This window comes from Cricetulus griseus, chromosome 3 (genome assembly GCF_003668045.3).
Source record: "Cricetulus griseus strain 17A/GY chromosome 3, alternate assembly CriGri-PICRH-1.0, whole genome shotgun sequence".
In the NCBI taxonomy this organism is placed as follows: Eukaryota; Metazoa; Chordata; class Mammalia; order Rodentia; family Cricetidae; genus Cricetulus; species Cricetulus griseus.
The window spans coordinates 107,366,305-107,381,371 of NC_048596.1; the positions used below are offsets into that span (position 1 = coordinate 107,366,305).

At 37.2% G+C, this 15,067-nt stretch overlaps 1 protein-coding gene across 4 annotated transcripts in view; it reads right to left on the reverse strand.

Annotated features, from left to right (window-relative positions):
• Nucleotides 1–15,067, reverse strand: part of LOC107977363 (disks large homolog 2) — a 1,172,797-nt gene that overhangs the window by 695,950 nt on the left and 461,780 nt on the right. For all 4 annotated transcript variants that reach the window (XM_035442394.1, XM_035442396.1, XM_035442395.1 and 1 more), the window contains one exon: nucleotides 6,635–6,688. In XM_035442394.1, the coding sequence (XP_035298285.1) occupies nucleotides 6,635–6,688 (54 nt within the window). The remainder of the gene's footprint in view (nucleotides 1–6,634; nucleotides 6,689–15,067) is intronic.

A 15,067-nucleotide genomic window follows, 5' to 3' on the forward strand; every position in this document is an offset into this window, starting at 1 on the left:
GTTAAATGGAATTGAAATATTTGATGTAAAATCCATAGAGAATCAATAGAAGTTAAAAAATAAAATAAATTAAAACAATAACTACATGTGACTTGTAGCTACTTTGAGAAGCCTGTGCCTAGAAACCAGTAACACATGCCATATACTTGATAAATATGTTCAATATATTTAATAGACCTCAGATTCTTTTCTATATAATAATGTGAATGAGTTTAAAAATAAAAAAAGGTGAAAAAATGGAAGATAGGGCAAGGATACGGAAAAGTGTGTGATGAAAGGGAAAAGTATTCCAAACCAATAAAGGGATACCTGTCTCCCTAATAGTGCTTAGTAGTGATTAATATGCAAACATTCTATGCTTCTGCTACACCGTTTTCAATTTCATTAGTCTTGCCCAAGACCATAGAGTCCTTTCATCATAAGCTCCCAGCTAATGCTGCCATTACTAGTCCCCAGAGCATACCCTGTGTGCCAAACTATGAGTATGCCGGGTGATGAGCAGAACTACCATTAGTCTTACCTGAAGTACCCATGTCTTCTGTATTCTTGTCCCAACAACTCAAGGTTAAGTCATAGAAATATTTTATTTAATCAAGGCATATCCTCACCTCACTTTATGGCTGCGATCAATGCTAATTAAACACCTACTCATAAAACCTCCTACAAGGTCAATGTTAAACTAACTTTGTAGGAGCTGACACAGAGGCTTAGACATATAATATGATGTAAGCCCAACACAAACACTAACCAATGGGGTCAGAATCCCAGGTATGCATAAAAAGAAAACCAGTCTGTGTTGTTATACTCAGTGTTGAATGTTTGGCACTTGAACAACAGCAGCTTTATGTGAGAATCTGTCAGAAATGCAGTCTTCCAGGCTCTGCCTTAGGTCTGCTTAATGCAGCCTGCATCTTTCAGTCTCTAGGTACTTCATATGCACATCATCACCCAAACAGTGCAGTTCTGCTCCATACCTCACCTTCTGGAGTGAGATGACAAGTTAAAGAGTAAGGGGGATCTTCTGATTTTGAAAATTGAGAAATGCACTCAAATAGGCTAGGTTTGATGCTGGAGCAAGTATTAATGGCACTGCCTCAACTGATGAATTTTTCTTGCCTCATGGACACAGTTTAGCCAAAATTAAACTGCTTTCTGACAGGTAAGAATTTTTCATCTCTGGATAATACTACAGATAAAACCATCAACAATGTAAGTTTTAGTAGTGCTCATGAGAAAGTATGTCATATGAAAACCTATTTGCTGAAGGATAAATGTGCTAACTTCATAAAAATCCTTCTAAAATGTTTTACCATTAGTAATCATTTCTAAAATGGTTAGAAGCAAATGTATTCTATAATACTGTCAATTTAAATGTGAACAGGAACCTGAATCACAAAGCTCTGCTGTTGTACTTAGGAATCTAAAGAAATCAATGCTTAAGTGTCCAGCCCCACAACTAAGGGCTTGGTTATCTCACTGCTATAATACCACTTGCTCCAAAGAGAGCTTCTCCTCACTTTCCTGCTCTTTGTGTCAGGCACATGTGTCAATTACACCTGGCTAACAGACACCTCCCAGTGCCAAACCCATTCTATATCCCCAACCTTACTGCCAACCAGTATTATTTTTATCTGTTCCTGAATCTAAGGTATCTTTTATTTTCCTGTCATCTACCTCTCTTCCTTGGCCTCTGCCCCAGAATCATAGTTTTGCTTTCATCCAATGGTGAGTATCACTGCCAAGGATTTATACTGTCATGATTGTTGGTTGTACTGTCATGATTGTTTTCAAATGATTTTTACATAAGTGATCTTGAACCAAGTTCAGCGGGTGATTACAACTAAGGGTCTTCTCGTATTCTTTGCAATCTAATTCTTCTTCCATCTTTCCTGTTCTCCACTTCTTTCCTCTTCTAAGTAGGTTCTCCCAAAGAACAGATTTAAAACAGATGGCCTTCTCTCCATCATCGTTTCTTTTTATGCATGCTAAGTTTCTACTCCTGTATCAGTTGGTAGTTCTTCAAGGCAATGTTATAGTGTGTAAGTTGATGGTTCAGCAGGTATTTACTCATTCTCTACCTTGGGTGAGGTTATGTAATTTCTTTGGGATAATATGATATGAGTGGGTTTAACATGAGCAGAGGCCCTACTAGTATTGGCATAGCTAGGGAAGTTATCTCCTGATCCAGCCATCTGGTTCTTCACAGATGAAGTAAGGACAAAATTTGTGCAGGAAAAATAGATTCTCACTGTTGTATTCCACTGATCTTATGACTGCTACACACCAAAAATTGCTGTTGAATGGGATCATACTAAGCAGTAAGACAAGCTTTAGTATTCATTAGCTGAGGTACAATTACCTATAACATGAGATATTTGTGATGACTGGTCTCCAAGTTACTGGCTGAGATTGAAAATTCATGATTCTACAGGTTTGTATTTTCTGTGGCACATTTCCAGAAAACTACCCATCTATCAGATTAACACTAGGGGAGTGTGGAGAAAACACAAGACATTCTAGAATCTCTTTAATTAATTTTATTTCTAGAAAGCAGACATGGCCAACATTGAACTCTGGCATGCATAGTAAAAGAGAAAAGGCAAGTCAGAAAAAAAGGGTATATGCCATGCTGGTCACAGAGAGGTTCCACACACTTTGAACTTCCAAGAACAGAATACCTTTGGTTTTTAGCATAAAAATATGTAATAAAAGAGCATAAGAAAATTGGTAAAAAGTTGTAATTAGAGTTTTGAAGTAATAAAAAGATCTCTCTCTCTCTCTCTCTCTCTCTCTCTCTCTCTCTCTCTCTCTCTCTCTCCCCCCGAGATTCCTCTGTCCTATTGTGTCTCTTTGAGTGATTTTAATTTTATGGGGAGATTCATACTTTACATGCAAGGTTGGGCTGTGCCACATCCAAAATTGCATCTGACCTTTATATGTCATGATAATATGATGATAATATTTGTGACTGGGCTTTTAAGGCACACATACATGAAAACATCATTAATAGCAGGACTCTAATGTTCCATAGCTTCTTGAAAAATCAGAACATTCCTAAGTATCGTTTATACCTTTATTAGACACTTCAACAAAATTTGCCTTTTACTCTAGAGAATTCGTTTAGTTTGATTATCCTTTGCATGTATGACAAGGAACCATTTTCATTAGAACCATTTATATCCCCAGATCAAATTTACTCATCAGCAAAAATTAGTACATGTACGTATATAGAAATTATTTTTGAGGAGAACTTCAAAAACACAAGCTGAAACTTGTCATTCAGGTAATATTTTTAAGAAGGAAATGTTCTTATGCAACATGACTAAAATACCCTGGGGATCTCTGAAGTCATTTTTTCATTAAATAGAGCTGAAATTATGTGAACAAGTAGAACATGGACAAGAAAGAGGAAAACAAAGTATAGAACACTGGGGAATGAGAAAATAGAAAATAGACTGTGAGAGGAACAGTGATTTGTTCAAGGTTACCCACTGAGTAAGTCAGGGGAAAAGGGGAGGTTGAGCCTGTCTGGAGAACCAAAGATATCCCCAGAAATGGCTGCACATTAAGCCAGCCATTTTCAGTAGACATTGCATTCAGGGTTATCCTGTCTGGAAGAAGATATTCATATTTATAAAATTCTTCAGAATTTAACCAAGTGTTATTCTATAAATCTGTATTTTTTTATAAAAAGCACATACATTCTTACCAATTAGAAGCTAAACAACCATGATTTCATTTTTATATATAAAACCTGATTTAATTTCCTTAACATTTTCTGAGGTACATATTTTAATTTATGTCTTACATTCACATATCTTCAAAAAGATTAAATGGGTTGCTTAGGAACATGACACCCTGGAAACTAGGATGTTTCCATCATTCTGAGCTGTTCAGCAAACTTCACCATAGACCTTGCACTTAAGAAATCCAAAAGAGGTTTGTGCTTAATGCAGAAAATGTGATTAAACAGAAAAGGGAAGCTTTGGAAATAATAAAAGTTAGGTATCAAGCTGACATTTAGCAGAATCAGAACAAGTGGGCTAATTCATTATATGTGGCTGCTTTCACTAGCTAATCGATCAGGACATTAATTGAGCATGTCTGTATAAGATCTTTATTTAGAGCCTATTGATAAGCTATGTTCACATGCCTGCCTCTCACAGTGAAGCTATGAGAATCCTAATATAAAGCTTGAAAATACTGTTGATTGACTACAAAGAGTAGTCCCGTTTGTCAAAGCAAGCCTCTGTGATCCATGTCTACATCCGCAAAGCACATTAACACAAAGTCTCTGTGTTAATGTCAGTGGTCAACTTGAAACAGCCTATAGTCATCTGAGGGAGGCTCAATAGAAGGAATTCCCAGATCAGACTGGCCTGTGACCATGTCTGTGGGGGATTGTCTTGACTGATGATTGACATAGAAGAGATCAGCTGAAGCACACAGACCTGAGCTGTTGTTTAAGAAAGCAGCTGAGCATGAACTGGGGAGCTAATGAAAGCCAGCCAGGGAACAACATTCCTCCATGGGTTCTGATTCAGGCTCCTGATTTGATTTCCTTCCTGCTCTCAACTGTGTGAATAATAGATTGTGACCATCATTGTGTAAGACAAATAAACTCTCTCCTCCCCATCTTGCCTTTGGTGTTTTTTACTAGCAACAGAAAGGTGGCTAGGATACATTACCTTTCTGCTTTATCAAATATTTTATGCCAAATAGATCTGTTTAGAATATTGAATTCTTTAATATATGGGTCCCTATCCTGAGGAAAGTTGGAGCTTCTGTGGCAAGCTCTCTCTAGCAGAAATGTGGTGTCTAAGCAAGCTTTGTTTTGAAGTTGAGAGACTTACTATAAGAGAGGGAAGGGGGGAAGACACTCAGGGAGCATCAAGATAGCAGCTAAAAAGCTTTGAGATAATAGTAAGGGTATTTAGGTTTATATATTTATTTATTGCACAGAATACTTCAATGAGTTACTGAACAGCCTCGAGAGTCGGCTTTCCAATTTTTAAAATATAAAAATTAATAGATTATGCTTCACTTATTAGGATAGTTAAATTATATGCATTTGTTAACTACTTAAAACAATGTTAGGCATCCAGTGAGAAGGTAGAAGGAATGAACAAAAATATAGCAGACACCAAATGACATTAATATATTCCTGTATAGCTTCTAAAGAGCCCTCCACTTTCCAAGACTACTTGATTCATGTCAGAGAGTTTAACCACATTTCCTTACTGGCCCTTAACTATGCTTGTTCAGGAAGATTTATGAGATGCTAGTTCAAAACTTCAGGTGATTCAGCATTAAGCCAAGACTGAAGTTTATTTCTGTCCTGACCCTATGTCCCAGTTTAGTCAGGTGTTCTGTAATCAAGTCCCAGCATTGTACCCTAGTTCTGGTGGTGTTCCCTTGTGTCTAACTCCTGGCTTGCAGAACATGTTTGGGACCTCCAGCTATGTGAGGTTAGTGTTTCCCAAAAAGGTAGCCTATGGATGAGGCACACTCTGTTTGCAATTTGCTATACAAACTTTGGAAAGTATTAATAGTTGTTATCAGGATTTGAAAATATTTAATAAACATGTACATTTCCAACATCTCTTGCAAAATGACATGATTTGGCAAAATGGGCCCAAGTAGCTGCTATCTTCTCTAGAGGGCCATGTGCCTTGTATTCCCCCCAGTCCCTTGCTTCCTTTGTGTCTGGGATTTGCTTGGTGCCTCCAGGCACGGGTGTGTGTTGTGTTTCTAAGTCTAAGAATATCTGGTGAGAAACAAGTACCTTCTTTGTGCCAATTCTAAGTACTGCTTTACCCACTTAAAGGCCAGAAATCTGTTCTTGTCATTTATTCCACTGACCCTTCTTCCTTACTCCACACCTTCTGTCTGTGGGGACATGAGTTTATCTTTTGATCCCTGGTTACCATCACCCCACCCATCAACCAGCTCAAAGTACTAAGAGAAATGCAAAATCATACCAATTTTCCTCCCACCCTGAGCCTATTGCAGTCACCAGATCTAGAATCTGTCCTTAAAATCTTTAGCCACTCTAGTGGTTATGTGCCAGTGTTCCAGGCTATTAGTCCAGCCCATTCTGTTACTTTGTGCTCACTGGTGTTCTTAGTATTTCATACTCCACATTTCACAAATCTGCATATTTTATTCCACAGAAACTCAATCGTAAAAAAATTCCCTTCCATTTTTATCAGAAGCCCTAATTAATCTATCTAATATTTATTGATAAACTAGGTTCCAGGCTATGCATTAGAAATTGATCTGAAAGTTTATTTATCTAGAAGCATAATGATATTTGCTATATTTGCTACTAGCATTTTAATCACTTTCCAGCAAAGCACCTAGTGCATAAACAATATTTTAATGGATTTGTCTGTGCTTTCTTTCCCTTATGACTGGCCACTCTGCTTACAATATACAAACAAAAAAATCGAAACATTTGTATAACTAAGCCAAGCTTCAGGAACTATCAAAACAAAATTCACAAACTAATTATGTATATCATTTTATCACATTATCTGGATTGGATAGAAGTAATTACACAGTGCCTGTTACATTCAGCTAATTAAATATTACCAGACTTTTGAAATAAAGTCTTAATAAAAAAGGTACTTACATAAGGAATAGTGTCCAAAGTATCTGTGTTGACAATTATAGGAGCAGGGCTAGCCTAAAGAAAAGAAATAGAAAAAAAATGTATAACCAATAATCTATTTGGAGGCCAATTTTGTTACTATGTTTAAAAAATATACCCACAAGCATTAACTGAAGTCTGGTACCTCCTCTGAGCAGATGTTGGAGGCTGAAATAGGAAGATTGAGTTTCCACACCTCCCCTCACTTCAAATACCTATTTGTAATGCTTAATAAAGTAAATTAAGCATTCATAGAAGTCACAACAATTTTCTCTTTAATTGCATACAACAGCAAAAGGGTTTGTTCTCTATAAAAGGTAGAACTTTCTATTTAATTGGGTATAAGTTAAAATGTGTGCCATTTCTTTATAAAATATGAGTTTGTTGAAGAAATTTGATTTTTTTCTATCAAGTAAGCATAATCAAATCTCAGCCAATATTTAAACCAGCATATGACATTATACTTACCTAAAGCAATAACGGTTCACTTACAACTATTTATCTAGTGCAAATATTTATCTAGTACATATCTTTTTACATTTATGTATCTATGATCATGAATATTAGACAAGAAATTAGAACTCAGAGATTCCAGAAAACCATATTTGATAGGTAAGCTTCCTCTTTCAAAACCATTTGTGCAGTTTTCAGTTAATTCCCTTTAAATTTGAAGGGAACCTGTGGAAGACTGACACAGGAGTGCTACAAGACTACACATTAGAAAATAAGAGATGGCAATCTATTTGCATCAACAATCCAACTTCATGAATATTGAGCAGACTTATCTTTATTTTCAAGTTTCTAGAATTTTCACATCAACCTTTCCTTCATTCCCCAGAGGATCTTTAATCTCCATCCCAAATTACAGATTTCATTTAGATAGGTGAAATACTCTCATCATGATTAATTGAGAGCTGTCCTATGCGATGCGTTGTCTTGGCAAATGCTCAACTTTTGGGACATTTCATTAGCTGTGCCCTCTGGAGTTAACAGAGTTAACAGCATTTTAATGTCAGTCTATGCCAGTGGAATCCTAATCAAAAGACAAAAGGCAGTGCAGTAGGTTTCATATGACAAAATCCTGCTTCTTAACTTAAAACACCAATAATAATGAACATAAACTTATATATATATATATTTACATAGCAGGTCAACTGGATATTCAAGGTGTGTAATTAATTATAGGTATCTTGTGGATGAATAGAGACTTTGGAGAAAGGTAGGTCACATATATGCAAAGCTAAAAATACCACCTATAAAGAGCCTTTTGGTATGGGGAACAGCTTTTGAATCAGAAGACATTGGCTCAACATTGGTTCAGCAACTTTCCCAATAAATGCTTGGGGACTACACAACCTCTTGGAGTTGCAACCCTGTGGGAAGATTATCTGGCTCACTTATCTCTGTGGAGCAGAAATAATAGTGATCAAGTTTGAAAATGTTAAAGATCAAGTGAGGATATGAGTTTGAATGCAACTTATAAACTACATTTCAGGAGTAATGCCAAATATTTCTAAGTGTTCCTAATGATAGAATACTATAAATACATACATTCAAACATATATGATAGTAATCTACTCAGATTTCAGAGATCTCAGTTCTAGGGTAGTTTGTAGTAATAACAATATCATCATTTATTAAAAACATATACTTTTTATTAAAGATATATATAAATACAGATAACTCATTCATATTTAATCCCCTGAAAGCCACACTTCCCTACTAATAAGACATTATTAATACTCTACCCATCTAAAGATGAGAAAACTAAAGTTAAGGGAAAATGAGAACTGAAATGTAAACATTGGCTTTTTAGGGTGTTAAAAGCCATTCTTTCCTCATGAAGCTGCTTCAAAAACCTGGCACCTTGGTGATTCTATCACAAAGCATTTGAGATCTCTATAGAGAGCACCACAGGAGAATCAGACAAAGCAAAGACCACTGTGGATAAAGAGATGCCTAGGGTATTGCAGACCAGGTATTGAAAGCAATTCTTATGAAGCCTGCATGCTTCTTATTTGTCCCTATGACCCACAAAAGAGCTTATGTCTCATACCTTTAAATCAATTGAAAATTGTCATCTATCACATTTTGCCTTTGTTATCAAGCATTGAATTATTCTGGGGCTTTTATTTAATTTTTTCTTTCTTATAGGTTACATTTTATGCCATATGAATAAATTTAAGAACCCATTTTCTATGCGGTGTTAACTATAACTTTCCGTTTATGCTATTTCCCATTTCCCATATGTAAATTTGGTCTTTGCCACAAGATTCAATATTTAAAAATGAACAAAGATTATGTACTTCTCTAGAATTCTCAATGTGACCTGTATATACAGAAGAAAACAAGATTTTTATTATTATTATTCCTAATTTTGTGGTGCTGAGTATCATAACCATGGCTTTGCCCACAGACATGTGCTCTACCACTAGGCTGTACACCCAGTCCTACTTGGAATTACTGATTAAATGTAACTACAAAGTACAGATGAAGGCTCAAAGAAAAGCACTATATGTCTTTATAAGCTTTTCCAAACATTTCCAAGATACTTGTCTGTCGCCATGCTAATACCTGAGTTACATAAGATTTGTTCATTCTGGCTTCTGCTTCCCTGTTGACTTTTGCAAGGGAAGAAGTCAGTCCTGTATTTGGTCTGGTTGTGTTTCTGAGTTTTAGAAATAAGTTCCTTGGTTGTTTTGATGGTTTTCTCTAAGTTTCTTCTCCACACTACCCCATATATTTACCCTTGTTTTATAGTGAATAGCCTTCTTAATTGAACCCATCAATCCAACTGGTGACTCAACACACTCCAGCCTCCCTTTCCCATATGCTTATTTCCAACCATTGGAGGGAGACTCATAACAAATCTTTAAAGAGAAAATAATTTCTTTTCATCAGTGGCTTTAGGCTGGTGTTTATCTAAACCCTAGGCAGGCATTTTGAAACTTTAAAGGATGAAGAAAAACAGCCGTTCACGGGTGACCCCAACAGTAAAGGGCAAGTGGTTTTCCCTCCACTCTACAAACTCTTGGATATGGAGAAAGTCAGTTTACAGCAGAAAAAAATGAAGCTAATCACAGAGAATCAAGAAACAGGTAGAGATAATACTGCTAGAATGTGAATTACTAGATCAAGTGATTCATCCTTTGCAGCTTCCTTTCTGTCTATGTGTTTCTGAGATCACAGTGGTGACTTTGCTTTTGCCAGTCAAAGAAAAACTTCTGGGCTTGCCATTATGAGAATCACATTAATAAGGAAGCCAACATAGTGAAGGTATATTTTACAGATGTCATGATTGTCTTAGTCAGAGTTACTATTGCTGTGAGAAAACACCATGATCAAGGCAACTTGGGGAGGAAATGGTTTATTTGACATACACGTCCACATCCCTATTCATTATTGAAGGAATTAAGGACAGGAACTCAAACAGGGCTGGAACCTGGAGGCAGGAGCTGATGCAGAGGCCATGGAGGAGTGCTGCTTACTTGCTTGTTCCTCCTGGCATATTCAGTCTGCTTTCTTATAAAAAAAACAATACTACCAACCCAGGCATAGTCCAGCCAATTATGGGCTGGGCCATACCAAATCAATCCCTAATTAAGAAAATGCTCTACAAGCTTGCCTACAGCATGATTTAAAGGGGCGTTTTCTCAACTGAAACTCTGTCATCTCCAATGACTCAGGCTTGTGTCAAGTTGACACAAAACTAGCTAGCACAAAGACGCCCCCCCCATGCTATCTACTTTTAGTTATTACTAACTGCCAGGCCAGTTCTGTGAAATATTTCTGATAAAATTAAGCAGGTTGTTTCAGACAACCTACACTGATTAAGTCTCCTCAAACAAGGTTTTAGTAGGGAGTGCAATTTATGGAAACCATGCTGTGTATCAGGGAGCTCATGCCAGGGAGTGCAGGGTGGACAAGGTCAAAGACTGAATCTAAGCAATCTCTAACATTTCAAGGATCAACATAAGAAAACAAAGGAACAAACCTGTTTAATAGACTGAGTGCCTTGAACAGTAAGATTTGCAGCATGAGAAATTGTGCAAACATTTCAGCCTAGTCAGAGCCAGAGCAAGAAAATTGAAAAAAGCAAACAGTTGCCAACATATGTCCAGAATATGAGCTGCTGTTAGGACCTGGCATCTTGATTGTCTTCTCATTCTTTGAGGACGACTCCTGAGTGAGCACTGGCAAGGGCATAGTCCCTAAAATGACCTTAATATAAGCCATGGTGTGATAACTTGGTATGAAACCAAATGGAAGCCGTGTGTGTGTGTGTGTGTGTGTGTGTGTGTGTGTGTGTGTGTGTGTGTGTGTGTGTGTGTGTATGAGAGACAGAGACAGAGAGTCAGAGAGAGACAGAGACAGAGAGACAGAGACAGAGAGAAAGATATTTCCCTGAAAGTTAAAAACCTCTGAACCTCAAGTTACTCATCAGCTGGCCTTCACTGTCTTCTGCTAGATACCCTGTCAGCCAACCTTTATTTTCATGATCTGTAAAGGTTGTCAGTGGGATAAGCCCCAGTTGGATTATAGTTTTATCCTGGCCAGGAGAGTAGTAGCATATTGGGGTTATCTATCTGTGCATTCTGTTGGGTCTAAAATAAGATCTCAGTTTTAAGGACTGAATTGGATATGCCAAGGACTGATAACTAAGATGGCTGTGTTACATGTTAGCTTTCCCTCACACTCTCCATTAAGCTGGCTTATATGGAAACAAGAATGGCTGAAAAGATCCATCTTTTCTTTTTTTCCTAAATTGTACTCATGTTTTTTTGAAATGAAAACTTTCTCTTCCTTCTCCTTATTTCCCACAGTTTGCTGGGCTGGATTCTCACATCCCCAGGAAATTCTCAGGTTTCTATTCCCTGTTGAAGGAGTACTTGAACCTATAATTACCATCTGTTGAAGACTTCGAGTACTATCACTCGGCCATATCTAGCTTCCTGCCGCTTAAGAGAGGGTAGCTAACAATTGCATATGCACTAATGTGACAAATAGTTCATATACATTAGCTTGCTAAATCACCATGTAATACTGTGGGAGAGGAACAACTAGCTATAATTTACATGTGGGGAAACAAGAAGATTTTAAAGGTGAGATAAGGAATGTTTATTTCCTTTTTTCTTCATTTTCTTATTTATTTTTAATTTTTTATTTTGGTATTTATTCTTCTTTCATATAGTACATTTTAACCACATTTTCCCTTCTCTCCACTCATTCCAGTCCCTCCCTCACCTTCCCTTTCTCCCAGTTCACTCCTCCCTCATTTCCTTTTAGAAAACAGCAAATCTCCCAGGGATATAAATCGAACATGACATAATAAGTTACAATAAGACTAGGCTGAGTGAGATAACCCAGTAGGAGAAAAAGGGTCCCAAGAGCAGAAAAGAGTGAGAGCAACTCCTAGTCCCATCAATTACTGGATGAAGCCTCTCTGATGATGACTGGGCTAGGCTCTGGTCTATGACTGCAGCAGAATATCATTAGGAATCACTTCATTGACTTTTTTTGTTTTTGGTGGCCAGTCATGTCCGATTATACCCCTGATCTCTGGACCACCTCTCTCATGGTATAAGTTTCAAGTTGGCCATTCCTATAGTTCTGTACCACATTTACTCCAGCAGGTCTTGTAGGACAAATTGTAGGTCGAAGTTTTTATGGTTGGGTTGGTATCTCAGTCCCACCACGGAAGTCTTGCCTAGTTATAGAAGATGGCCAGTTCAGGCTCCACATTTTCCATTTCTAGGAGTCTTAATTAGGTACACTCTCATAGATTCCAGGGAGTTTCAATTGCATTAGTTTTCCACATCATCCCCCAAATTCCCCCAGTTCCAGTTGTCTCTCCCAGTACTCTCTTACTCTATCCCGCCCCACAACCTGGTCCCTCCTGGTCCCATTCCCACTTACCGCCAGTCCACCCATGAAATCTATTCTATTTTCCCTTCCTAGGGAGATGCATGCAATTTTCATATCTAATTATACAAATATGATAATAATAAAAAAGTGACATGCTTCAGATCTCATAATTACTTAAAAATAAGAACTGAGGCTACAATAATAACTCAGTAAAAACAATAGTAGTAATAGAAGTACTAAGCCTTCGGTGAGATATTATTATGCATCAGTGATGATATGTTAAGATAAATCAGTACATTTAATTTTTACAGTATTTAAAAGGAATGATATTGTCACCGCTGAAAAGAAACAGAAAAGTAGGGAAGGCAGGAGGCAGAAAGGGAAGACGGGGGACAGGAAGGGGAGGAGCAGACAGGACCAGAAGGGAAGGGAAGGTGGAGTAAGGGAAAGTGGAGGGGAAAGAAGTGGTATGGCTGAGGACAGGGAGAAAAGGAGAAGGAAAGGAAAGAAGCTGAAGTTGACTGACTAATTTGCTTAAGGTCATAAATCCAAGAATATTCATGAGAGGGTTCCATCCACATCTTTCTGACATCAGAACCCAGGTGCAAACCAATTAATTTCTTCATTGATCTGTTGAACTTCAGGTAAGCAGACTGAAATTCCTTCTTCCTTCCTTCCTTCCTTCCTTTCTTTCTTTCTTTCTTTCTTTCTTTCTTTCTTTCTTTCTTTCTTCATCTTCTTTTGTGGCCTGGAAATTTAGGAGTTTCTCTTTCGTACTCTAAAGGGAAGTTTCTCTTCATACTGACTGAGATTCAATTTCCCAATTCTCACAAGGTTTCTAGGTCCCCTAATCTACTGCAAACTTCTGCTTTAAAAAATGGGACAATGCTATTTTCTAGCTAACCTATTTCTCAAGAAGTGAGGTGAAAAAATAATGCATGTGAAGCCAAATAGAACCCTATAAATGGAAGGTTATGTTATTGCTGAATTTAGCTTTGCTTTTTTAAAATTTTGTAGTCTCATGTTCCCTTCTCCACAATACCAACCAGGTAGGTGCAGTGCCCTCCAACTACTAAATTCACCAGTGAGTTCTTGTCACCTGATCTGTGTTCAAACCAGAAGTGACTGGAGCATGCTCCTCACAGCAAAGGTACATGGAAGAGTAGGTAAGAGAGCAGCATTGGTGCCTAAAGACTCTGCAAGTTGGACTTCACTATAGGCAATGGCTGAAGAGGCTAAGATCTTTAATACCCTCCCTAATCCTAAAATACCTATAGAGGGCAACCTACCTCCTTTTCCATCATCCTAGTTCAAAAAATAGGAAGACTGATTAGCAGATGTATGTTTTTCACTTGAAAAAATTCAATTCTAAAACAATTACTTTATTTCTTTTCATTTATTCACTCATTCATTGATTCATTTGTTTTTAGGAGATAGATTGTTGGTATATAGATCAAAGTGTCCTGAAGCTCATGATTCTTCAACTTTATATTACTGAGTACAATGAATTGTTTTAAATATAAAAAGAACAGTATTCTATTCTAATGGGTGAAACAAAAAATGGTATGAAGTACGTTCTCTAGTGTTCATCTGGGAAAGAAAGATGTCAAACCTATCAATCTTTCTTCCAAAAAAGTAACTCAGCCACTCACTTTGCAGTACCTGTTTCATGACCCTGTGAAGACTGTGTGAGTATACAAAAGTCTGTTCTATTCAGCAAATTTCCTCATGAATGCCTCCATAGTACTTCAGTTCCATGGATAAAAGTTTTCCCATCATCACTTGATCCTCTAACACAAGGACCTGCTAGCTTTGCGTATAGCTCAATGGTGGAATATTTACCTATATGAAATTTACATATATGAAACCCTGGCTTAGATCTCCAACACTAAAATGAGACAATGTAAGAAATGTAATGCTTTGAAGAAATTGATGATATTTTAAAGGCCTTAGTTAGGTTAAGTTAATCATCCCTTTCTCCCTGGTTCAGGAAGTATGATGTTGCCTGGAGTAGAGACACAGAAATAAGGAACAGTGAATTAAATAGTTTTCTGTATGTTTCCACTAGATTCAGTACCACTTGGATCAGAAAGTAGAAACTGTTTGGAATGTTAGCTATAGAGACTCCCAACCCTACACCATCTCCTCATTCTTCCTTGTATTTAGTACATAAACTAAAATAAAGACTTATAAAAAGTTCAATAACAAACCCAAGTTGATAATTATTTCAAATGTCAGTATCATGTTTCATACCATATGTAAAGTGTTCATACATATTTCATAATTAAATTCCCACAGGAAGAGGGAAGGAACAAAATATTGATTTATCAAGTTCCCACTGTGTCAGGCAAAAAGGCAAAATTTTATGTTGTGTGTTGTTACCTATTCCTTTTATAACCCAAAGGTGTGAGGGAGGCAGGGGTGACAGAGCTTTCTTTTGTCTATAGATAAAGAAACAGAAATAAGGGTGGTTCAGTGAATTTGTCCCATTTCGACATGTAGATGGATCTCAAACCCAAGTCTTCTGATTTTTACACTGCCTGTTCTTTG